General features: G+C 37.7%; 1 protein-coding gene and 1 pseudogene across 24 annotated transcripts in view; one reads left to right on the forward strand and one right to left on the reverse strand.

Annotated features, from left to right (window-relative positions):
- The window catches only part of EYA4 (EYA transcriptional coactivator and phosphatase 4), a 283822-nt gene that overhangs the window by 242990 nt on the left and 14443 nt on the right, over positions 1-26389 (forward strand). For all 24 annotated transcript variants that reach the window (XM_074039005.1, XM_005551875.5, XM_005551874.5 and 21 more), the window contains 3 exons: positions 18802-18891; positions 25124-25182; positions 25281-25441. In XM_074039005.1, the coding sequence (XP_073895106.1) occupies positions 18802-18891; positions 25124-25182; positions 25281-25441 (310 nt within the window). The remainder of the gene's footprint in view (positions 1-18801; positions 18892-25123; positions 25183-25280; positions 25442-26389) is intronic.
- On the reverse strand, positions 23021-25022 carry LOC135970367 (10 kDa heat shock protein, mitochondrial pseudogene; annotated as a pseudogene).

Genomic DNA, 26389 nt, shown 5'->3' on the forward strand with positions numbered 1-26389 from the left:
AGTAAGTGTAGGGTTTTGCATTGGAACTCAGTGCCCTTTCACAGCAGAAAGCAACACTGGGTAGAACTTAGCCAACACCCATGGAGGGGGCATTTAGACCAGTCCTAGCCAGAGAAGAATCTCCCATCTCAGCTGTTGGAACCTGAGTTCTGGCAAAGCATCACCACCATGGGATGAAGTGCTCTGGGGTCCAGGCAGTTTAGGCCACAAGGACCACAATTCCTGGACAAGTCCTGCTGCTTTGCTGGGCTTGAAGCCAGTGGACTCTGCAGACACATGACCTGGTGAGACACCAACCAGGGCAGCCAGGGGAGTGCTTGTGCTACCCCGCCCTCAGCCCCAGGCATCTCAGCTCACAGCTCCAGTAGAGATGTCTTCCTTCCACTTGAGGGAGGAGAGTGAAGAGTAAAGAGGAATTTGCCTTGCAACTTGGATACCAACTCAGTCACAGAAAGAAAGGCCACCAGGCAGAGTCCTGAGGCCCCAATTCCAGGCCCTGGTTCCCAGATACCATTTCTACACATGTCCTAAAGGAGGCTTGCTTCCTTGAAGGGAAGGATCCAATCTTGACAAGATTCATCTCCTGCTGCTAAGATTCATCACCCTCGGGCTCTGAATAATCAACAGTAGTAGCAAGGCAGTACTTGCTGCAGGCCTTGGGTGAGACTCAGAAATGTGCTGGCTTCAGGTATGACCCAGCACATTCCTAGCTGTGGTGGCTATGGAGAGGGACTCCTTTTACTTGAGAAAAGGAGAAGGAAGAATAAAGGGGACTTCCTATTGCAGCTGAGGTACCAGCTTGTCAACAGTGGGATAGGGCACCAAGTCGACATGTGGGGTCTCTGATTCTTGTCAACAGTGGGATAGGGCACCAAGTCGACATGTGGGGTCTCTGATTCCAGGCCATGGCTCTTGGATGGCATTTTTGCACCTGCCTTTAGGTCAGAGGGGAGCCCACTGCTCTGAAGGGAGAGCCCTAGGCATGAGAGCATTCACCACGAGCTGACTGAAGAGCCCTTAGGCATTGAATGGACATCTGTGATAGCCAGACAGTACTTGCAATGGGCCTGGAGCAGTCAGTGGTGGTCATGGGGGAGAATTCTCTGCTTGTGGAAAAGGTAGGGAAAAGTGGGAAGGACTTTATTTTGTGGCTTGGGTGCCAGCTCAACCACAGTAGAATAGAATAACAGGTAGATTCCTAATAGAGCACCAGATAGATTCCAAATTCAGGTCCTAGCTCCTAGATGGCATCTCTAGACCCACCAGGGACCAGGGGGAACTTGACACCCTGAAGGGAAGAATACAAGCCTGGCTAGCTGTGCCACCTGCTGATTGTAGAGCCTTGAGCAAACATAGGTGGTAGCCAGGCAGTGGTTACCACAGGCTTTGAATGTGACCCAGTCCTGTGCTGGCTGCAGATCTGACCTAGCACAGTCCCAGGGTGGTGGTCACAGAAGTGCTTATGTGTCACCCTTTCCCCAGCTCCAGGCAGCTCAACACAAGAGAGAGACCCCATTTGTTTGGGAGAAAGTAAGGGAATAGAACAAGTCTCTGCCTGGTAATCCAGAGAATTCTTTGAGACCTTATCCAAGACCCCCAAGAGGGTATCTCTATGAGTCTGCAGGAGCCACAGTATTACTGGGCTTGGGGTGCCCTCATTTAATGCAGATAGCATTACAGTGACCAAAAACTTAGATCACAACACCCAAGTTCCTTCAAATACCTCAAAAGCCTTCCCAAAAAGGACAGATATAAAGAAGCCCAGAAGCAGAGACTCCAGTAAATACCTAACTCTTCAATGTTCAGACACTGATGAGCATCCACAATCATCAAGACTATCCGGGAAAACATGACGTCACCAAACAAGGCACCCAGTGGTCAATCCTAGAGAGATGGAGATATGTGACCTTTCAGATAGAGAATTCAAGATAGCTTTTTTGAGAAATCTCAACAAAATTCAAGATAACAGAGAAAGAATTCGGAATCCTATAAAATAAATTTAACAAAGATATTGAAATAATTAAAAAGAATCAAGTAGAAATTCTGGAGTTGAAAAATGTAATGGACATACTGAAGAATGCATCAGAGTCTCATAACAGCAGAATTGATGAAGCAGAAGAAAGAAATAGTGAGCTTGAAGACAGGCTATTTGAAAATACACAGCCAGGGGAAACAAAAGAAAAAGGAAAAAAAACAGTGAAGCATACCTACAAGATCTAGAAAATAGCCTCAAAAGGGTAAATCTAAGAGTTATTGCCCATAAACAGGAGATGGAGGGGTGGAGCTAGAAGGTTTATTCAAAAGGATAATAACGGAAAACTTCCCAAACCTAGAGAAAGATATCAATATCCACATGCAAGAAGGTTCTAGGACACCAATTAAATTTAACCCAAAAAAGACTACCTCAAAGCATTTGATAATCAAACTCTCAAAGCCCAAGAATAAAGAAAGGATCCTAAAATCAGTGAAAGAAAAGAAATGAAGAACATACAGTGGAGCTCCAGTACATGGCAGCAGATTTTTCAGTGGCTATAGGCTAGAAGGGAGTGACATGACATATTTAAAGTGCTTAAGGATTAAAATATATATATATATATATATATATATATATATATATATATTTACCCTAGATTAGTATATCCAGTGACAATATCCTTCAAACATGAAGGAGAAATACTTTCCCAGACAAACAAAAACTGAGGGATTTCATCAACACCAGATTTATCCTATAAGAAATGCTAGAGGGAGTTCTTCAATCTGCAAGAAAGGGGTGTTAATGAGCGGTAAGAACTCATCTGAAGTTAAGAAACTCACTGGTAACAATAAAGTACACAGAAAAACACAGAATAGTGTAACACTGTAATTGTGGTATGTAAGCTACTCATATTTTAAGTAGAAAGACTAAAAGATGAACCAATTAAAAATAATAACAATGACAACTTTTCAAGACATAGTAAAATAGGATATAAATAGAAACAACAAATAGTTAAAAAGCAGGGGGACAGAGTCAAAGTGTAGATTTTTAAATTAGTTTTCTCGTTAGTGGTTTGTTAGTCTGTTGGTTTATGTAACCAGTGTTACATTGCCATCAATTTCAATTACTGAGTTATATTACTTGCAAGCCTCATGATAGCTGTAAATAAAAAATATACAACAGATACACCAAAAAATACAAAGCAAGAAATTAAAACAAACAAATCATATTTAGTAAAAGGAAGGCAAGAAGAAGGAAGAGGAAACCACAAAACAACCAGCAAACAAATAACAAAATGGCAGGAGTATGTCCTTACTTATCAGTAATAACATTGAATGTAAATGTACTAAACTCTCCAATCAAAAGACATAGAGTGGCTGAATAGATAAAAAACCATGATCCATTGATCTCTTGCCTACAAGAAGCACACTTCACCTATAAAGACACACAGAGACTGAAAATAATGGGATGGAAAAATATATTACCTGAAAATGAAAACCAAAAAAGAGCTAGAGTAGCTATAGTTACACCCATCAAAGTGGATTTCAACACAAAAAGTAAAACAAAAAAAACTATAAAAATTAGACAAAAGAAGGTCATTATATAATGATAAAGGAGTCAAATCAGCAAGAGGATATAACAGTTTTAAATGTGTATGCACTCAATACTGGAATACCCAGCTATATAAAGCAAATATCATTAGTGCTAAAGAGAGAGAGAGAACCTCAATACCATAGTCACTGGAGACTTCAGCACCCCACTTTTAGCATTGGGCATATCATCCAGGCAGAAAATCAACAAAGAAACATTGGACTTAATCTGTACAGACTTAGACCCAATGGACCTAGTAGATATTTACAGAACATTTCATACAACAACTGCAGAATATACATTCTTCTCCTACACACATGGATCATTCTCAGTGATAGATTATATATTAGTATATAGTATATAGACAATACAAAGTCTTTAAAAATTCAAAAAAATTGAAACTATATTAAGTATCTTTGACCACAATGGAGTAAAATTAGAAATCAATAATGAGGAATTTTGGAAGCTATGCAAGCACATGGAAACTAAACAATAACTCCTGAACGACCAATGGGTCAATGAAAAAAATTAAGAAGGAAATTAAAAATTTCTTGAAAGAAAAAATTGAGTATGGAAACACAAAATAGCAAACCCTGTGGAATGCAGTGAAAGCAGCACTAAGAGAAAAGTTTATAGCTGTAATTGTCTGCATCAAAAAAAGTAGAAAAACTTCAAATAAACTACCTAATGATGCTTTCCCAGTTCTTAAAGAACTGAGAAAGATCAGAGAATAAATAAATGAAATTTAAATAAAAAAATAAAAAGATCAACAAAATGAAAAGTTGGTTTTTTTAAAAAATAAATAAAATAGACAAACCTTTAACCAGCCTTGCTAAGAAAAAAGAGAAGACTCAAGTAAGTAAAATCAGAAATGAAAAAGGAGACATAACAACCGATACTTCAGAAATTCAAATGATTCTTAGAGGCTACTGTGAGCAACTACATGCCAATAAACTGGAAAATCTAGATGAAATGGACCAATAATTAAACATACAAAGCTGCCAAGATTAAATCATGAAGAAGTCCAAAACGTGAGGAGACCAATAACAGGAGATGGAAGCTGTAATAAAAAGTCCCCCAGCAAAAACAAAAAAAAAAAGAAAAGAAAAGAAAGCCTGGGAGCCTATGGCTTTACTGCTGAATTTTTCAAAACATTTAAGGAAGAGCTAATAGCAACCCTGCTCAAACTATTCCAAAAAACAGAGGAGGGAATTATTTCCAAACTCATTCTACAGGGCTAGTGTTACTCTGACACCAAAACCAGACGAAGACATATCAAAAAAAGAAAGCTACAGGCCAATATCCTTGATAAATATTGATGTGAAAATCCTCCACAAAATACTAGCAAACTGAATTCAGCAACACATTGGAAATACAATTCATCATGACCCTAGTGGGCTTTACCCCAGGGATGCAAGGATGGTTCAACATATGCAAATCAATCAATGTGATACATCATACCAACAGAATGAAGGACAAACACATAAAGATTATTTCATCTGATGCTGAAAAAGTATTTGATAAAATTCAACGTCCTTTCCTGATAAAAGTTTTCAAAAAACTGAGTATAGAAGGACAATACCTCAACACAATGAAAGCCATATGTGACAGACCCGCAGCTGGTATCACACAGAATGGGGAAAAATTGAAAACCTTTCCTCTAAGATCTAGAACACAACAGAGATGCCCACTGTCACCACTGTTATTCAGCATAGTACTGGAAGTCTTACTTAGAGCAGTTAGACAATGGAAAGAAATAAAGGGCATCCAATTTGGAAAGGAAGAAGTCAAATTAGCCTTATTTGTAGATGATATAATCTTATTTTTAGAAAAGCTTAAAGATGCCATCAAAAAACTATTCGAGCTGATAAAATCAGTAAAGTTGCAGGATACAGAATCAGCATACAAAAATCAGTAGCATTTTTATATTCCAGCTGTGAACAATCTGAATAAGAAATTAAAAAGTAATGCTATTTATAATAGCTACATATAAAATAACATTCCTAGGAATTAACCAAAGAAGTGAAATATCTCTACAGTGAAAACTATAATAAATTGATGGGATAAATCAAAAAAATGGAAAGAGATTCCGTGTTCGTGGATTAGAATAATCAATATTGTTAAAATGTTCATTCTACCCAAAGCATTCTATCAATTCAATGCAATTACTATCAAAATACTACTGACATTCTTCACAGAAATAGGAAAAAAAAATCCTAAAATGTATATGCAACCACAGAAGACCCAGAATAGCCAAAGCTACCCTGGGCAAAAGGAATAAAACTGGAAGAATCACATTACCTGACTTCAAATTATAACACAAAATGATAGTAACAAAAACAACTTGGTACTGGCATAAAAACAGACATATAAAACAATGAAAAGAATAGAGTACCTAGAAACGAATTCACACATTTACAGTGAAATCATTTTTTACAAAGATGCCAAGCACATACATTGAGGAGAGGACAGTCTCTTCAATAAATGGTGCTGGGATAATGGAGATCCATGCGAAGAAGAACAAAACTAGACCCCTATCTCTTGCCACATACAAAAATCAAATCAAAATGGACTAAAGACTTAAATCTAAGATCTCAGACTATGAAACTACTACAATAAAACGTTGGGGAAACTCTCCAGGACACTGGACTGGGGAAAGATTTCTTGAGCAGTACCCCACAAGCACAGGCAACCAAGGCAAAAATGGATAAATGGGAGCCATCAAGTTTAAAAGCTTCTGCACAACAAAGAACACAGTCAACAAAGTGAAGAGATAATCCACAGAATAGGAGAAAATATTGCAAAGTAGCCATTATACAAGGGATTAATAAGCAGAACATGTAAGGAGCTCAACTCAATGAGAAAATATTTAATAATCTGAATAAAAACCAGTCAAGAAATTTGAATAGATATTTCTCAAAAGACATACACATGGCAAACAGGTACATGAAAAAGTGTTCCCATCATTGATCATCAGAGAAACTCAAATCAAAACTACAATGAGATACCATCTTACCACACTTAAAATGGCTTATATCCAAAAGATAGTCAATGCCAATGAGGATGTACAGGAAAGGGAACCCTCATACACTGTTTTTGGGAATGTAAAATAGTACCACCGCTATGGAGAACAGTTTAGAGGTTCCTCAAAAACTAAAAATAGAACTACCATATGATCCAGCAATCTCATTGCTAGGTATATACCCGACAGAAAGGAAATCAGTATATCGAAGAGGTATTTGTACTCCTATGTTTATTTCAGCACTTTTCACAATAGCCAAGATTTGGAAGCAACCTAGGTATCCATCAACAGATGAATGGTAAAGAAAATGTGGTACATATACACAATGGAGTACTATTCAGCCATAAAAAAATGAGATCCTATCATTTTTAGCAGTGGATGGAACTGGCGCTCTTGAAGTGAAATAAACCAGGCTCAGGATGACAAACTTCACATATTCTTACTTATTTGGAAGCTAAAAATTGAGAGTAGAATGAGGTTTAGAGGTTGGGAAGGGTAGTTGTTGAGAGGTACATTAGTGGGGATGGTTAATGGGTACAATAATATAGTTAGACAGAATGAATAAGATCTAGTATTTGATAGCACATCAAAAGCTCAACTCAATAGGAAAATTTGAGCTCCTCATATTGTTGACTATAGTCAACAATAATTTATTGTACATTTAAAAATAACTAAGAGAGTCCAGGCACAGTAGCTCACGCCTGTAATCCTAACACTTTGGGAGGTGGGGCAGGAGAATCACTTGAGGCCAGGAGTTGGAGATTAGCCTGGACAACATAGTGAGACCCTGCCTCTACAGTAAAAAAAAAAAAAAAGGTTTTTTTGTTTTGTTTTGTTTTGTTTTTAATTAGCTGGGCATGGTGGTACATGGCTGTATTCTCAGATACTCAGGAGGCTGACGTTGGAGGATCATTTGAGCTCAGAGTTTGAGGCTGCAGTGAGCCATGTGCACACCACTGCAGTCCAATCTGGGTGTCAGAGTAAAAAATAAATAAATAAATAAAATTACCAAATAACTAAAAGAGTTTAATTGGATTGTCTGTAACACAACGAAATGATAAACACTTGAGATGGTGGATACCCCATTTACCCTGGTGTGATTATTATGCACTGTATACCTGTATCAAAGTATCTCATGATGCCAGGCGCAGTGGCTCACACCTGTAATCCCAGCACTTTGGGAGACCGAAGCAGGTGGATCACCTGAGGTCAGGAGTTCAAGACCCACCTGGCCAACATGGCAAAACCCTGTCTCTACTAAAAATACAAAAATTACACAGGTGTGGTGTTGGGCACCTGTAATCCCAGCTACTCAGAAGGCTGAGGCAAGAGAATCACCTGAACCCCAGAGGCAGAGGTTGCAGTTAGCTGAGAGGGCTCCAATGCATTCCAGCCTGGGCGACACAGTGAGACTCTGTCTCAAAACAAAAACAAAACAAAACAAAACAAAACAAAAATCTCATTTATTCCATGTGTATATACACCTACTATGTACCCACAAAAATAAAAAATAAATAGTAGAAGATAAGAACAGAGAGGTAGGCAAGGGCTGGATCAGGCAAGGACTCTTCATTATAGTAAGGTGTTTGGGTTTTTTTTCTGGTTGCAGTGGGAAGCTGTTAGGGGAGTTTTAAGTTTGTCATTGTCTGCTATGTAGAGAGTAGAATTTAGAGGAATAAGAGCGTACACAAGTTGACCACTTAGAAGATGCTGTGCAGTAAGAATGGCCATGCCTTAAATAGGAACAGTGCTTCTGAAACTTGAGTGTGAGTCACAGTAACCTGCAGGGCCTGTTAAACACAGATCACTGGGTTACAACCCAGAGTTTCTGATTTAGGAGATCTGGAGTGGGACCACTGGTTTTGGAACAAATTTCCAGGTAAAGCTCATAGTCCTGGGCTGCATTTTGAGAACCACTAGAGTAGAGTATTTCCCAGACTTTTTTTCCTTGAGCAAACTAATGAACATGTTAATTAATAGTCTTTGAGAAAAGGCCATGGTCAAATAGATACAGGGAATGCTTACATTTTATAGCCATTCAATGCATGTTGTCATAATAAAGGTCATGAGATGTTTAAAAGAATCCTCTATAACTAGGTTTAATCCCTCAGTTCCCTCATGTCATCAGTAATAACCTTGAGGACTGACTGAAATAAGGTCATTCTGACAATTAGTTAAGTCAGAACTTTGCATTGCTAATAACAAAAGTGACCAGAGCCATTATTTCTGGGAGCGGGGAAAAGACCTTTATAGTGTTAAGATTGTCTAAGCTTGAAATTATTATGAGTCCTTAAAATTATTATGGGTTCTTAATTCTTTTCATTTCTTAGATCAGTCTTACTTCCACAATATGCATTTTAGAGTGTAACATTTTGGTATAGCATAGTGATTTTTTTATTATTTTAGCCAGAGATTCCTCTACACACATATGACTGAGAGCGTCACTGTATAGAACATCTAAGGGCAGAACTGCTCTAGGTAAAATGTACAGATGGGGGACTGGAGAGATCCCATTTCCCCTACATGACCACCCCTTTCCCATTGTTCTTGGTCACCATGAAAGGGGTTCCTGAATCCTGATGCTTGCTCGCAATACAGCCTGGAGGGCAGTCGACTAGCTGAAGGAACACTGAGCTAAAAGTCAGAAGGACCTCCTGTGCCTGGCTGTGCCTGGCTGTGCCTAAGGGCAAACTGTTTGACCTCTGAGCCTGTTTCATCTGAAAATGGTTATAATTCATTTCCTTCCAGGGGTTACAGGGTGGCTTAAATGAGATAATATACTTATATAAAAATGACACTCCACAGTGATAACTATCATCTACCTCCTAGGTTAGAGAAAATTCCTAAACATATACCTTCTTTCTCCAAAATGAGAAATAACTAAAGGCAGGTGTTTTCAGACCTGCAAGGTCAATGTTTACTCCTGCAGAATGGTGAAGTGGCACTGCAGTGGCCTCAAGTATAGCGAGCTGGGAGCTGCACCTATAAAGACCAGAGATGTCAATCATATCCTGAAGTTACCATACTTACCTACATATCTAACTGTCTTTCTCTCTCCCCACTCATAATTAGTGGACAATAATGAGTATCATTTTTGACTGGTTACTGTGTGCCTGGCCCTTGGCTGAGTGTCCTGTGAAATACATTCTCTCATTAGCTTTTCCCATCACCCTGTGTGATTGGTACCACTGTATATAGCTCGTAAGTGGCAAGGTCAGTGGAATCCATATCTCTTTGATAGGTTCTTAATCTCTATATTCTTTTGGTCTCATGTTCTTTCCCCACAACCTATAAAAATAAAATGTGTGGACCACAATAATGTAGGAATGACCTTTTACCCATAAATTGTCCTAACTAACTTTTGTGTTTTAATTAAAGAAAAGAAACTTTTGGAAAAGTCTACTTTCATTTATAAATTAAATAATGTGAATTTCCCAAGCATCTTCCTAATATGTTATCACTTTTTGACTCTGTTCAATTGTCAACACTGCTTTTCCAAGAAGAACTATTCCTGGACATTTCTGATGATGGCGAATGAGGAACCTCGCTATCTGAGCCCTGCTGCTATGAGGCTGGTGATGGGTTTTGCGGCTGAGCACCAATTGCCATGTACAGTTTCTGTGCTGCAGAACTCTAAAATAGGAGCTTGTAAATTTGACAGGATGTAGACCAGGAATCATCCATCATGTTAGAGTTTATGAACATTATTTCTATTCCCTGATCAATTGTATGTGTCATTTTACCTGATAACTTGCAGTGATTCCTTTTGTTTTCAGGGGAGGGTGAAGAAAACTGAATAAATTGGGCTTTAGGGATTTGGTTTATTTTGGATCATTAATGTATCATGTGCTATGAAGCTGTGATACTCTAAAGTTATTCCACAGTAAGGACACAGAAGAAATAGCCCAAGTCAGGGGTAAAAAGTGAGGAACTGAAGGAAAAGTGAATGGTTGCCTGATAATGTGAAACTCAGATTCAGTTTCCCCAAACTGCTTGCTTGTTTTAGACAACATCGCATATAACAGCAGTACTGGTGAAATAATATGTTCATCAGAATTAATCAATTGATTGCTTGTGTATTGAATAGTCTACACACATTTATGTAGAAAAATACTTCTAACATGGCATTTGACTGGATTTTAAATGATAGGCTAGTCATGAAGATAAATGCTTACTTTTGTGCATTTGGACTAAAGAAAACCAACATGGTTTAATAGAAAGTAATAGAATTAATCAAGTGTTAGTACCATGGATCTGAGGCAGTCCTAATGGCAGAGCTAACAAATACCATATGCTTAGAGGGCTCTGGCTTTGGAGGGAGAATGACCCTGAGTTCAAATTCTACCTCTCCCTCCTAGTGCCCATGTGACCTTGAGTAATTTATTTAGCATTTATGAACCTCAGTTGTCTTGTATATAAAATGAGGAGAATAATAAAAGTAGTAATTTGATTCTGAGGGTTAAATGAGTTAATGCATTAAAACTCACCACAGAATAAACATTCAGTAAGCATGATCTATTTATTTAGTTTCAAGGAAATCTGAAATATAGGAAACTGAATTTTTTCTAAGGAAATTTGCATTTTATATTTTTATCTGTTGTTTTACCTCATAATATGAGTCAGCAAGCTCAGTGTTGCAGAGAAGTAGCACCTATGGCAGGGTGACTAGAGAGTGGTTTTGGTATATATTATATAAAAGGAATGATTACAGAATTTACAAGCCTTGTAAAATGCATAATGTTTTTACTGGCAGCTTATAGTAAGTTTGATTGTGTGTTCATGTGTACGTATATAGTGTGTACAGAAATATCATACATATGCATGTGAAAATAAAGCCAAATCAAAGACAGTGACATATCTCAAACTCTTCCCTGGAGAATTGGGGAATCATTGCTACCTATTGTCTCCCCTTGCAGAGCTTTGTGTTGAGTATATGTTTATTTTGATAATTTCTTTTAAAAATTAAATTGAATGGCTCTGCGTGATCTCTTAAATAGCCAAATATATTACTAACTTTTTTTAAGCCCGTCTTTACCAAGTAATTGCGGGAATTACGTTAGAAAAGGGGAACGATCTTGAAAGGACATCACATTGATTAACTTGAAGCTAATATACCAGAGAGGTAATGGTAACTAATCTCTTTAAAACACATAGAGCAGCCTTCTGTAAACTGCCCTGAAGTTTTCAGTTCCTTTGATCTCAGTTGATAATCATTTAATCTAATATCTTGAGGAGGTGGGGGATTAGGACATTAACTTACCTTAAGTATTATTTAATTATCATCAACCCTCTCCTAGGCCTTTCCTCCTATAGCCGTCTCCTAACATGTCAATCACCTTTCTCCCGGAGTCCTGAGGAGCCTCGTTAGGTGTGTTTATTTGGCACCTCTGCTCTGCCACTTTTCTCTGGGCCCTGTGCTTTCTAACTCATCCTCCCACAGTCATTCTCACCAACATGATATTTTTCTTTCCATTCAAGTGCCATGTTACACTGTTGCCATGTACTACCACTATAATTCACCCTGAAGTACATTTATTCTGTTATTAGTTTAATACATTTGGATTCCCTCTGATTGAACCTGTAGAAGCCTCTAGTGGTAAGTTGTGTGATGATCCCCTTCATCACACAATTTAAGCTCGACAACATTAACTATGTTCAACTGCAAATATGTTGCTTACACTGAACACTTGAATTGTGAACAAAATCTTGTAATGCAAAATGTGCTGGCTTTTCACCTTTACCAGCTCCCCAGCAGATAACTGGCTACATCACTAAGAAAAAGACACCATCAGACATTTGGTCCTTGAAGTTAAGTCCACAGAATGATCTTTATGGAGGTGAAGGGTGGAAAAGGCACTCTTCCTCGTAAGCAACTCTAGAGAAGTCTAGTTCCCGAGAAATTACACTAAGCCACAGTTCTACTCAGTGATCACGCTGGCTCAAGACCAGCTGTCCTGTGGAAGCACCCCAGAGGCTTAACTCTTGGAAAGCCAGAAGGTCATGCTAGCTCTGATTTTTCTTAACTATCCCAGTCTCTCATTATGATAGCTCGTAGACCAGTGTTTATTCAAAAGTAACATGTATATGAATCACCTGATAATCTTGTTAAACTACCTGGCAAACTAGATCTGGGGAAGGGTCTACAGGTGTGCCTTTCTGACAGGCTCCCAGGTGATACCAATGGTGCTGGTCTGTGTACAACACTTTGAGCAGCAAGGTTGTCATCTGCTGACTCTCCATCTCATTTTTACCTTGGACTCACTGCAGAGCTTTAGCATGACTGATGCATGGACCCACCTCAGATAATCCGATTTAGTTGGTATGGGGTATGGCCTGAGCAACAGGCATTGTGAAAGCTCCGCAGGTGTTTCCCATGCATGGTGGAGTCTGAGAACCCCTGTCTTAGATGTCATCCTCCCAGCTTGGAGTCCTCTTTACGTACCACTATAACCTCACTTTTCCATAATGCCTTTCTATCCTTACCCCATTATTTTTCCATCAGACTCATCTCGCAGAAAACCCCACTGACTGCCTGTACCTCAGCAGCTGAATGTGGCCACAAATCTCAAGTGGGTGCAAGCACTCTTGGGGTCATGAACTCTTCCTGTTGCAGGTTTTGAAGAGCTGAAGGGAGAGCAAGCATACCTCTCCCAGTTCTGTACAAATCTCCTCAATTACTAGGGGGAAGAAAGCAAACAAATGAATTCTGTCATCTTTGCACCACCAAATCCCTGCTCCCTACATCTGTAGCCACAGTCTCTGCTGTTTCTTGCACCTCTCGCACCCTGGTTCCGTGCCCCCCTCACCTACCCAAGGAATCCTGAAAGAACTTCTTTCGCTAAGCCACCAGTTTGTCACTCTTCTAGATTCTTCCCATCACACCATCGTGTCTGCTGTCACATTCCTATCATTAGAAGAGCTTCTTGAGCCCATTTTCCCCTCCGGTGACTGCTCTCTGTCTCTGCTCTTTCCAGCTTTGCCATAACATGACACTTGCTGAGTCTGAGGAGCCACCTCAGTGCCAAATCAAGTGTTCCTTCTTGGCTTATCTTGCTGTGGTCTCTCACAGACATTCAGTGGAGCACTCTTGCATTCTTAAAATCATTGTTTCCTTTCCCCTCCCTGGTCAGGGTCCCCCTTCCTCACACTGTTTCTCTCACACACACTCGTTCTCGCCTCTGGGCTCTCCGTATGTTCGCCACCATGGCGCCTGTTCGTGCCTAGCTCCCTTGCCTTTGTCAGGCCTTTGTTTCTGCCTCTGCCATTGCCTCCTGAAAGGGGCCTTCTCTGAATTTGCTTTAAATTAGCCCTTTCCAGTCATCCTCATCACTTCTGTATCCGCGTATCCTGGTTTTTCTTTCGTAGCTTTATCACCACCTGATATTCCCTTGTTTTCTTGTCTGTTTATCGGGTAGCTCATCCAGTAATAATATAAACCCCATAAAGGTAGGGGCTTTGCTTTTTTGGTTATCTGCTCTCTGCTTAGAATTTGAACATCTCTAATACATAATAGTCACTCAATAAATATGTGATGAGTAAATGAATGTTCCTGAAACCATTCTCCAGTTCCTCCTAAGAACTTGTAAGCCCACTACCTATCCATCATAGACAAGTATCACATTTGTAAAATTTCCCTTGTGATTTGTGACTGAATTTCATTTTATTTCATATGATTTAGAGAGTATATGTATTCTAAAAAATCCAGTAACTTTTTCCACCAGGTTCATGAGAGCTGGTCTGCCTTCTTTCTTCCGTGATGAACTTGCATATCTTCTATCTCTGTGTGCCCATGTCTACACATGTGCTACGAGTCCCAAAATAAAAAAAAAATAAACTGTTTCAAGAGGTTGATGTCTTTAAAAGAAAAAAAAAAGTCCTTAGTTTCTTTAAAAATACATAATTGTTGCCTCTCCAGAGATATTTTTGCAGTGTGTCCCTAGAGGAGGAATTCCAGCTGATGGCCCAATGCAGGGCAGAGGCCCATAGACAGACAGTCTGGCTCCAATTTATGCTCTGTGTTCACATGGCTAATAGGCGTTAGTATTTTGATTTAGAGAAGTGCTCTACTGGATCCTGCCTTGATTATACACTGGTAACATCTGGCTTAGAACCACACATTTAAAGGCCAAGAGCTATTTATTTTCTTCATCTTCCTCTTCTCTGTCTCTCTCTCTCTCTTTTCAGTAAAATGTCTGGGGAATAGTTTCAGTATTTTGATACAGCAGTACACAGAATAAATTGGCAGTAGTTCAATTTTCCTCCTATTAAACTCCGCTGTAGACACTTTGAACCTTTTGGAACTTTTATAATATGTATAATATATATCAGAACTTCCACAAAACCCTGTTAGTGCCTTTATTATCCCACTTTTTTCCTCTATCCAAGTTTTTGCTATCACCTCATTTTAGACCCTAAACTCAACACTCACTACACTTAAATGCAAATAAAAAAAAAAGCAACTCTTGATTCATAAGGTGCCCATAATTCTACAAACAGCTAATGAAAATGAGCAAACATCTCTGTATAAAACTTGAGTTCAATCCAAAAGTATGTTTCATTCTCAAATGCCTGATAAAACAGTGCAATTGCAGGTGCTGGCAGCTCCTTCACAGCAGTTTGGCAAGATGGAGGGTGCCCAGCATTGCTAAGGCTACACCCACCAAATGTCCAGTCATCTTTCTTGGATTCTTGGATCTGTGAGTCCTTTAGCTGGAAAAATGCAGTGCTGTAATCTGCTCACTTAGAATTAGCTGTCCCGGTGACTTAGTAAGTTGGAAAAAAACAAAAAGTAAAATTAGATATTTGAAAGTAAGCCCGCCCCGACATTCTCTTAGAAACAAGATCATCACCTCTTACAGGCATGGTTTTCCTTGGCTGATGGCATGACTATCCCCGGCCCATCTGTGCCAAGTCTTTGGCATGGCTGACGAAACATCTCTCTTTCAATAGGCCTTGCTCTCTGGAAACCTTAGTGAAATACAGCTAGTTCACACTCCAGCAAACCACAAACCTAAACTTTCCCAGTTACAAATGATATTTTGCCAAAATGCTTACTAAGTCCTGGCTCTCATAGAGTGTGTGATGTGGAACCGCCACAGCTTGAAAAACAAATGACCAGCCCTCCTAGTGCCGTGGGGTTGCATTCCAGTGGGGTGCTCAACTGCAGTTTTTGTCATACCATATGCCATGCTTGCTTGCTAGCAGATTCTTGCATTTTGCTTTTTTTTTAAATTATACTTGTTTGCATGCTTATCAGATGTACAAAATGCATTCTTCATGGATTTTCCTATCACTGTTTGGGTAGCACAGAGAGTTATGTACTTCAGAAGCATGGAATTGATCAAAGTAACAATCAAAAGGAACAGTATGTTTTCTCCCATCCCCATAAATCTGATCTGCAAATGCAAAGAATGTGAAGAATGAAGTGAAGAAATTCAATAATTGTATTTAAAACTTAAAAAGAAATATTGGCAAATCACAGGATAAGAGCCTAACCAACCTGGTCTCCAGAAGGAAAACCTTTTAAATCAGATACTTCTGAACTGCTATCTGAAATATATATCTTTAGGGCAGTAATCATCAGAAACATAACAGAGTAGTGTGGAGCTCAGTTTTATTGTCTTGCATCAGTGAACATTCCTCAAAAGCACAGAGCGTCACTAATGGAATTATATGTTTTCATGCTATAATTACATTTGATTTTTCCTGATATTTCTGTAGACTTTGTTCATGGTTCCATGACTAGGCAGAATAGTTTCATAGAATGTCCTCAGCCTATTTAATGCCTAGTTCCCCCCAACCCTGCCAAAAATACAGAGATTAATAATAGGAATTTTTCAACCAAAAAAGACAAAATGTGTTTTTTAAACTTATACCACCTTTAGAGATTTTATTTCAACAAAAACATGATCAACAACAACAAAAAAAAAGAAAGAGAAAAGAATTGTATCCTTGAAGGAAACAGAGCAAAGGGCCCTTCTGAGCTCTGAAACCCCTTGAGACACAAACTGGCACTTATTAACATTTTTTTTTTCTTTTGAGATACAGTTTCACTCTGTCACCCAAGCTGGAGTACAGTGGCATGATCTTGGCTCACTGCAACCTCCGCCTCCCGGGTTCAAGGGATTCTCATGCCTCAGCATCCCGAGTAGCTGGGATTACAGGCACGCACCCCTGTGTCCAGCTATTTTTTGTATTTTTAGTAGAAGCAGGGTTTTACCATGTTGGCCAGGCTGGTCTCGAACTCCTGACCTCAAATGGTCTGCCTGCCTCAGCATCCCAAAGTGCTGGGATTATAGACATGAGCCACTGTGCCTGGCCTACTTACTAATAATTTTATTCTTGTTTTGAATGAATGTTTGTTGGCCAAAACAGAACTGATTTGATCTTTGGCTATATAGTCCCAAATGGTTCTGTCACTGGAAGACGGATGAATCCAGCAGCACAGTCAAGCTACCAGATGACAGAATACCAGGATGCCATCAGATATGTGGAGTCAGCATCCATTACTGAGAAATGAGAATCTCTGGCTATGCAATCCACATAAATCTCTAAATGAGGAGATGTAAACAATTAGAAAATTATGTTGAAATCCAACGTATTATTTTCTTATCTCTATCTTCACTCACATCGAGTCTTAGTTTAACTCTCATACCCCAGTGACCCCTTAGCACTCAGTGCCTTTTTCTTAGCATATAATTCCTATTTTCCAGGTTTTAATGGCTACAGAACACAGGATGACATCTCAAATATGTTTACACTTTAGGGCTTCCCCCTCAAAATATGATGAAAGGAAATATAGGAATAAAATGGGTTATCTTAGTGGAGATGTGGCATGAAGAGTGGTTTCTCCTTGCAGATGGAATCAGTTCAGGGTGTAGATGAATACTGCTTGGCCTGACCTGGGTTGCATGTTCTTATCATAAATTGAGTAAAGTTTGTGTTACATTTCCCCAAGCTGAGATACATTTCTTGAAATGCCAACTATTAGAATGTTGAAAACACAATTTCGGCTCTCTCTTCTCAAATCCCTGCAGTCTGGCTCCTGGCCCAGCCACTCAACCCAAATCACCCTCTGAGGTCTTCCAAAATAACTTCCCAGCCAAAACCAATAGTATCCTTCTGGACTTGTCAGCTTTATTCAAAACCTTATTCTTCTCCCTGCTAACACCCCTCTGGTCTATAGATTTTAAGGGTTTGTCCCTTCCAGGTTTTTTCTTTCCCATATCTTCTGAGTTGCATCTATGAGCAGTTCTTCTTTAGCCATCATTCCAACTTTGAGAATTTTAAACACAATGTTTGAGCATGAATTACTTCTCTATTCCAATCCCTATCCCCAAATGCTCATTACTTTTTAGTCTTATATCGCTTGATGCTAGGCCTTCAGCTGCAGTTAATTATGCTAAAGTAACAACTCTGGTCTTGATTTTCAACTCCTTGCTGCTGTTTAATATCTTGGTTTCTGTAAACAAAAGTTGAGTCATTTTAACTCTTTACTGACCCCGTCACTTTCATTAACTTCCCAAAGCATATATTTTGTACCTGGATTACGCTTAGAGAACTAATGTTCTTTTAGCTATTCTCACCCCTCACTTCTTCAACCTTAGTCAAATGCAGGTTAGACCAAACTCTACACATGTTTGGATAGGGAGATTCCTCTTACCTTGTTGATAAAAATGCAATCAAAAATTAAGTGATGGTTGCACCATCCTCTGCCAGCTCTTCCTGTTTCACCTCCAGATAACATTCTCTGCTCAAGTCTTATAAATACCCAGTTGACCTATTTTTCTCTTTTAATTCTCATTATTTGTCATTATTCTTAAAAAGACACCCTTTCTTTTTAGCGAGTTTACTCCATTCTTCAGCACCCCATCCAAATACCTTTCTCCAAAATACTTCCATAGATTATATGTAAACTGGGTCATATGAACTGAATGGCTCCCTTCCGCCTTCCCTCCTGAACGTACAGTTTTGTGTGAAAATGTATGCTGTGTCATCGTTACGTATGTCTGAATTCCCAGGTGTGCCTGTGCGTTTGGTATATCTGAACCTTCTGGAAAGTCACCTTTCCGGATGACTGAGAAATCTTTTGAATCTTCAGTAAAAACCCATGCAGTCTCCTCTCTCTTCCACCACAGCAATATGTGCTTAAAATATTTTTAATAATAAGTGCTTACTGAAATTTTACCTCATTATGTGTACATTTTCTTTACAGGATCCCCCCATGGCTGTAACCCTTGGACTCCGCATGGAAGAAATGATTTTTAATCTTGCTGACACTCATTTGTTTTTTAATGATTTAGAGGTAAGAATTGTACCAGGTACAAATAGTTTTGTCCAACAGCAGACCTCTTAGATGGTTTCTATATCTGCAGATAACCTCGAGAAAACAGAAGGATAAAAATTTAGCTCAAGAGAAGCGTAAAGTTCTTGTCAAGAGGAAAAGTTTTATTTACAAATATAAGCAGAAAGTTAATTTGTGTTCGTGAATAATATATATGTAGAACAAAAATGTCTCCAAAGAGGAGACTGTTGGCTTTGCTGTCCTTACTGTCCACAGCCGTACGTGACTCTTGGTTCTTTTAGTGTTTCAGCCGCAAGAGGCTTGGCACCTTTGGAATCAGCATTAGCTCTTCCAGATTATTAACCAGGAGCCTATTTAGGTTAATCACTAAACAATATTCACAGACACTATTCGTGGTGATAGCATAGATCATTTAATTTTGTGGATAATCTGAAGCCTAACTTTAGCTAACATTATCATTCCTCATTTCTTTCTCTTCTGGATAAAACAGTGCTAGAACTATTTAAGCATGTTTGATGCATTTAAATGCATTTATTTTCTCATTTTAAAAATTATGTTTCCGTTTTCAACCTCAAATGGCAAGACAGTGTCTAAATGGCAAATAAGAGAAAAAGAAAATAAAAACAACAGCAAAATGAAACGACCCAAGGAAAAATACCCTCAGAGTAGTTGAACATGTACTGCAATAAGGTATGCCATCTGTGTCCTAGGTTATTAAACATTCAGATAATACAATTTGAAATAACTAAGTAGTTCAGGTTCTTGGCAGAAGTACTTCTCAGTCAAGCATAACTGTGCTGAAATAGAGATTTCTCTTTCATTTTTTTTCAGATGGCATGTTTAAATTTATTTTTTATCTCATAGTTTCATAATTAAATAAAAGTTTTTGTCTATAATCATATGATGAATTGAAAGGGAGATTACTACTACTGAACCCCTACCTTGTTCTAGATATTTTATGTTGAACTTTCCATTAATTACTTAACAGTGTATTGAAGTAAATGTGTTTATCACATTATTTATGCAAGGGAGAAACTCTATGGTCCACAACATACAAATCACATCTAAAGTTACCTGCTATCTAAGTGGTAGAACTGGAATTTGAAGCAGATTTGCCTAGTTGCAGAGCACATACTTCTGACCCATCCTATGCTGAAAATGTTTCAAGTGTGTGAGAAAGAAAAGCCAAGTTATTGAGTTACTTAAATAACTTTTTTTAAAAATACTTTTAAGTTCTGGAGTACATGTGCAGAACGTGCAGGTTTGTTATGTAGGTATACACATGCCATGGTGGTTTGCTGCACCTATCAACCCGTCATCTACTGCACCCATCAACCCATCATCTACATTAGGTATTTCTCCTGATGTTATCCCTCTCCTAGCCCTCCACCCCCCAACAGGCCCCAGTGTGTGGTGTTCCCCTCCCTGTGTCCATGTGTTCTCATTGTTCAGCTCTCACTTATTAGTGAGAACATGCAGTGTTTGGTTTTCTGTTCCTAAGTTAGTTTGCTGAGAATGATTTCCAGCTTCATCCATGTCCCTGCAAAGGACATGAACTCATTCTTTTTTTTTGGCTGCATAGTATTCCATGGTGCATATGTGCCACATTTTCTTTATCCAGTCTATCACTGATGGGCATTTGGGTTGGTTCCAAGTCTTTGCTATTGTGAACAGTGCTGCAGTAAACATACATGTGCATGTGTCTTTATAGTAGAATGATTTGTAATCCTTTGGGTATATACCCAGTAATGGAATTGCTGGGTCAAATGGTATTCCTAGTTCTAGATCCTTGAGTAATCGCCACATTGTCTTCCACAACGGTTGAACTAATTTACTCTCCCACCAACGCGCTAGTTAGAAAATGTTTTTTTTGTTTTTTCAATGACAAGGTCTTAAATCCAGTTTGAGTTAAATTTGAGACATGAGAGTAAAAATGAGTGGTTCAGTACATTCCATAAATGTGTGTGCTGAAATCTGTGTCACAACATTTTGCTGTTGTTGTTGTTTTTCTCTACAGTGAGTCAGTGTTTTTACTAAATAATACAATTACTGTCTGATGAAAGAGGCATTCTTGTTTTTTCTACAATGGACAGTATGAAAGGTCAATATTACTAGGCAAGCTTTCAGTTTTAGATAACAAATAATCACCTCTCTAAAACCTGATTTAAATTGATCCTGCTACTTATGAATACAGAATGATTTTATATATACCTGATAATAACAAACACCTTAACCTTTCCAGAACTTGAATTTTTTACATACAGCGATAACTTTTGGGGTTAGTTTTTCTGTTGATCAGTATGGATGAGTTTCATTGTAAAGAGGATCTTAATATTATTAGTCTTTTCAAAGGTGTAAAAAGAAAAAAGAAATTTTATGTGGTAGTATCCAACTAAAAGTGCTTATTTCATTTGGTTAATTATTTTTTACTGGAAATAAGTAGAATAAATGAACTTTTAGCTTTTTTACTGGCATGTTAGAAGCCAGGTGGAATAAATTTACTACCCAACTTTTAAAAGAATGCTAAAGTGAGAAGGTGAAAATAGCATATAATGAATTTGTAACTAACTTTAGCAAGTTTGAAATGAATATTGGTATATCAAAAACATGTTGTAGTCATGTATGGCACTTAAAGACATTATTTTGGTTCAGGTACTATGTTATATGTATTTCAGAAATACCTGGCAGGATCTTTGTTAGAAGTAGTTCCTGAGAAAATACTGGTATTGACTTTCTCTTCTCTGAGTATATAGCTTTTTAGTTGTGTTTTAGAATGTGATAAGAATTTTATTTGGCTCAAACCACAGAACTTAGCTATTCAACAATACTATACTTAATAAAATAATTGAGTTACTGCATATAAATTGACTGAACTGTCACTACACATGCATGCCACACAAATGCTTGCACATCCATATAAAGTGCCCAAGGAAACACAAATGTTTTTTACTGACTTGAGTAAACAAGCACTAAAACTAATAAAATCAAAACAATAGCTTTCAAAAGCATTCAGTACAGTTACATACATAGCCCCCTATCCTTCTGCATCTGACTTTGAAAGGCAGTTTTACTTTCACACAATTTTTTATTTCAATAAACCTCTTACAGCCAAAAAGTGGCTTGGGCTCCATAACTGGAATTAAATGATTTCTACTCTTGTTGACAAAAAGAATTCCTCAAGAGAGTAACTCTACCATTAGCTTATTATGTTGTCATTGTTGATGTTGAATATTTAAACTCTCGGGGTGCTTTTTTGTAAAACCTAAACATCTAAATTTGACACTCAAATCTTTCAGTAGATACTTCAACATATATAGTAGCAGCTGTTCCTCACGTAATTCCTTAAAAGATACAAATTTAAATCCTCCTAATAGACACTTCACTGCATCCTGCTCAACTGCAGAGAAGGCAAATGCCCACACTACCCTCCCCTAACAAGAGAAACCTGTGTATTTAAATAAAGTGCTATTTTAGTTAGAATAACCTCCAGAAAAGAAGTCTCCAGGAAGTTTGAGATGGCAAAAGTGAGAAAAGACTGCTGTGAATTATAACTGATAAATATCAGTGACAACTTTTTGGTTACCTTGTAAAACAAAATTAAAGTATTTAAGGTTAGTTCTAGAATATTTTCAAATGTTTGAGTTCTACTAAAATTTGTTAAAGCCAAAACATTTTAGCGTTTTTAGTATTTCACTTTTTGGTCAAAATGATTCTTAAAGAATTTGTCAGAGTGAAAAATAATTGACGAACAATTATTTAGCTTTTTCTAAAAATGTAAATAATGGAAGTTCAGGTTTCTTTCACTGGATTGTAATCCTCAGGCAACCGTCCAGAGTCAACAGGCATAGTTAACTAGGCATAAATTTAAAGAAAAGTTAAATTTGGAAAAATCTCAAATATAACTTCAATCATGGAGCTTCTGGTCCAATAAGTGTGATATACTGTTGTCCTCAGGAGTAAAAGATAAGTTTTTGGGCAACCTGTGTACAAATTAATCATGCGAGTTAATACTTAATGTCAGAGGAATTTCTCTAAAAATTACAATGAGAGTATTAGATAGAGAAATAACTTCTGATTACCAGGGAAATTTACAAGGATTCCTCCACTTTTTTGAATGTCACTAATTTATTATAAAAGAGAGACACAGAAGTTATTTACATGAGGAAAGATTTCAGAACTTCAATGGAATGGGCAACTTCATGTGACACCATTTCAATAGTGATTTATTTCAGTCTACGGACTTTGCAAGTATGTCACCATCTCTAAATAAGAAATAATCTCATCGTCTAGAACTACTTTGGTGCCTCCATATTCTGGGAGAAAAACTTTATTTCCAACCCCTATGCTAACGGGTAAAATCTCTCCACTCTTTTCCTTAAAGCCCAGTCCAGCAGTTACTATCATTGCTTGCAATGCCTTTACTGGATGTTTTTCAGGAAGCATAATGCCTCCTTTGGTTACAGTTTATACTGCACTCCTTTCAGCCAATACTTGGTCAAAGAGGGGAAGACTTTTTCTAAATAGCCGTCTGGCCAGGCCATTCCGTCGGCAGTCTCTGTACTCTTCTTTCTCCCTTCCTTCCACTCTTCACATAAATATCTTCTTACTCTGCTCACCATTTAGAATGCTTTTATTTTATATCATCATAACTTCGTGTTAGAAAATTTAAATGATTGTGGTAATCCTGTAAAGAATTAGCATTTGTCTAGACTTCTCCCATTTATTTAAGAAAGAATTGTGGAGTGATTATTCTATGCTAGATTGTACCGTAAGTGGGGATGTAACCTGGTGAACCAAATGCCGCACTCCAGGGCACTTCCAGTCAGATGATATTTTTTGACCCATACGTGTAGGTGGAGATTCATTCAAAACTTACTAAACCTATAATTTCTGTAAATTATATGAACTTTTAACTTACCTGGATTTTCAAGTTACATACTCAAAAGGTACTGATTGGGCTAGTCACTGAATTTTATATATTAAAGGAAGCCTGAGTCAACTCAACCTTTCAACTGGAACCAGATTAAATGCATTCTGTGTGGAAATCTGGAGACTAGATATGAAATATTTGACTGTCAGATACTTTCAAGCCCAATAATGAATATAAATAGTAGCTGAAAAACCTTTGTTTAGTATGGTGTATTTTCAAATTTAATGATTTTAAAAAAATAATAATTTTGAATGCTAAGCACCATGTACATAGTCAGAATCTGTGTGTATGAGTAAAATACTTTGAGGGGGTGCTAAGGAGGCCCAAAATGTTAAACCATACGCTGAGGTTGCAGTTATTTATTATAAATAATTTATTTTTATTGATTATATATTTATTATTCTGAGAACTAAGCATTTTAAATGCGCTCACCAAATTTCACCTTTAGAGCTTATAATACTGCTCTGGAACTTTGCAGATTATTTGAAGATGGACTGAGACTCAGAACAGCAAAGAAGGATTGAATCCTTTTCCAGAAAAGTTCCCATTTGTTCTGAGCACACTGTAACTTAAAATCAGGTCAATTGTGTGGGTATACTTACATAAAGTTTATTTTGATTGGAATTTTGTAGCACATTTGAGATGATAAATCTTCATTATTTTCCTTTTACTTAAAAGTAGTCTTTTTGATTTGAAAATTTAAAAACTTGACAAAAAGAAAATGTCAGTTTCTATGATTATTACCCTTTTTCTGTGTCAAAAGGTCAGGACTTTAAAATAACACCAGCATGGTTCTTTCATGGTTCTGGTCCAGCAGGAAGTCGTGGAAATTCCACAGGGCACCATAATCTGAAGGCAAGACCCCCTGTTGCCGCTCAACAAATGACAAATAATAGTAGCCATCTGAGGTGTTAGACCAAATAAGTTTTGTGTATCTTCAGATTAGCCATGCTTAAGTATGCACAACAGAAATGGCTGGAAGGGAACTCAAATGATTACAGAGATTCAAGAGAATTTCTTATCAATAATTTTAAGATTAATTTTTTTAAATTGCTCTAAAGAAACCCTCATGCCGTGTAATTTCTCCCCTCCTTTCTATGGAACTCTTCTGGATTTAAATGTTTTGGGGTAGAAATGGTGCCATTTTCCAATAGAAGAAACCAAGAGCGAGGCAGTGAGATGGACGGGCACACGCTGCCATCTTCTGGCAGTAGTCTGATCAAATGAGAAGATGGGAACACCTTCAAACATGATAACAAGCATCATTTAGAAAACAAATAACTTTTCCAATGTTTTTAACAGGAATGTGATCAAGTTCATATAGATGATGTTTCCTCTGATGATAACGGGCAGGATTTAAGGTAAGCTATGCCTTTCAGTATGCTGTTTCCTACAGAAATTCGGCTGTGGAGTTTTGCACATGTAATTATTTCTTTTTAATGTATTTTGGGTGTTACAGTACCTACAGTTTTGCAACTGATGGCTTCCATGCAGCTGCAAGTAGTGCAAACCTTTGTTTGCCAACAGGTGTAAGAGGAGGGGTTGACTGGATGAGGAAGTTGGCTTTTCGTTACAGAAGAGTAAAAGAATTATATAACACCTACAAGAACAATGTTGGAGGTATGTGTGGCTTTTTAAATCTAACAAAGGCCCTCGGGGTATAGGTAGAATTCAAACTGTAGTTTCATGTTAAAGACGATTCTGCTGTAAAAGAAACAAACAAAAGCTCATATTAAACCACATTGAGCCAGAAGTTCCTTAGAATTGGTGGGAAAAAGTTTTACTACAAAATAACACATGCACCACTGTCACATGAATCGGGAATTCTTTGTGTAACCTTGTGCCCAGATGTTTGGTCAAGATTTATAGCAGGGCATTTAGTTTACCCTTTATCAGCTGGTGCTTGGAGCATTATCAGTGAAAACCAGACAGAGGAGCTGACCGAGGCAGCGGGAAGACGACCTTTCTCAAGAAGAGAGCCTCAGTCATTGAAGGAGGGTTGTTAGCAAGCATTATCTTTCCGGAATCCCATCAAAAATAAATGTAAACAGTTACTCATGTCATTTCAAAGACTTTCAACAGGTTTATTTTATCTTTTAAAAAAATAATGTTTTATGACAGTGTATCTTTCTCATGCATAGTGTCAAGTATGACTATCATAGTTTTTAAAAGTTCAGATAATCTATAGGTAATATCAAAACCATTTTATACCCCTTCGCATATTTTACAGGTGATACCAAAACCTTTGATATCAAAACTGTGATCCTGGATGTGTTTTTATATATAAAATAAACTTTGATAATATCTTATTAGAATCAATTTTAGGTAAACAAGATTCCTAAAATTTGCTATTAGGTCACATCAGATTAATCTCCCAGGATTTTGTTTCTTTATATGCTTCTCTTTTTTTCTAAAAAGGAAGAATGACTGAGGAACATAAACTGGAATCCAAAACAGAATGATACAACTAAATATACTTGTGCACACTATATATACATATATTCACATATATGTCATATAATACAATGTAGTAAATGAAATGTTCATATATAGTATATAATCACATCT

Source organism: Macaca fascicularis, chromosome 4, assembly GCF_037993035.2.
Source record: "Macaca fascicularis isolate 582-1 chromosome 4, T2T-MFA8v1.1".
Lineage (NCBI taxonomy): Eukaryota > Metazoa > Chordata > Mammalia > Primates > Cercopithecidae > Macaca > Macaca fascicularis.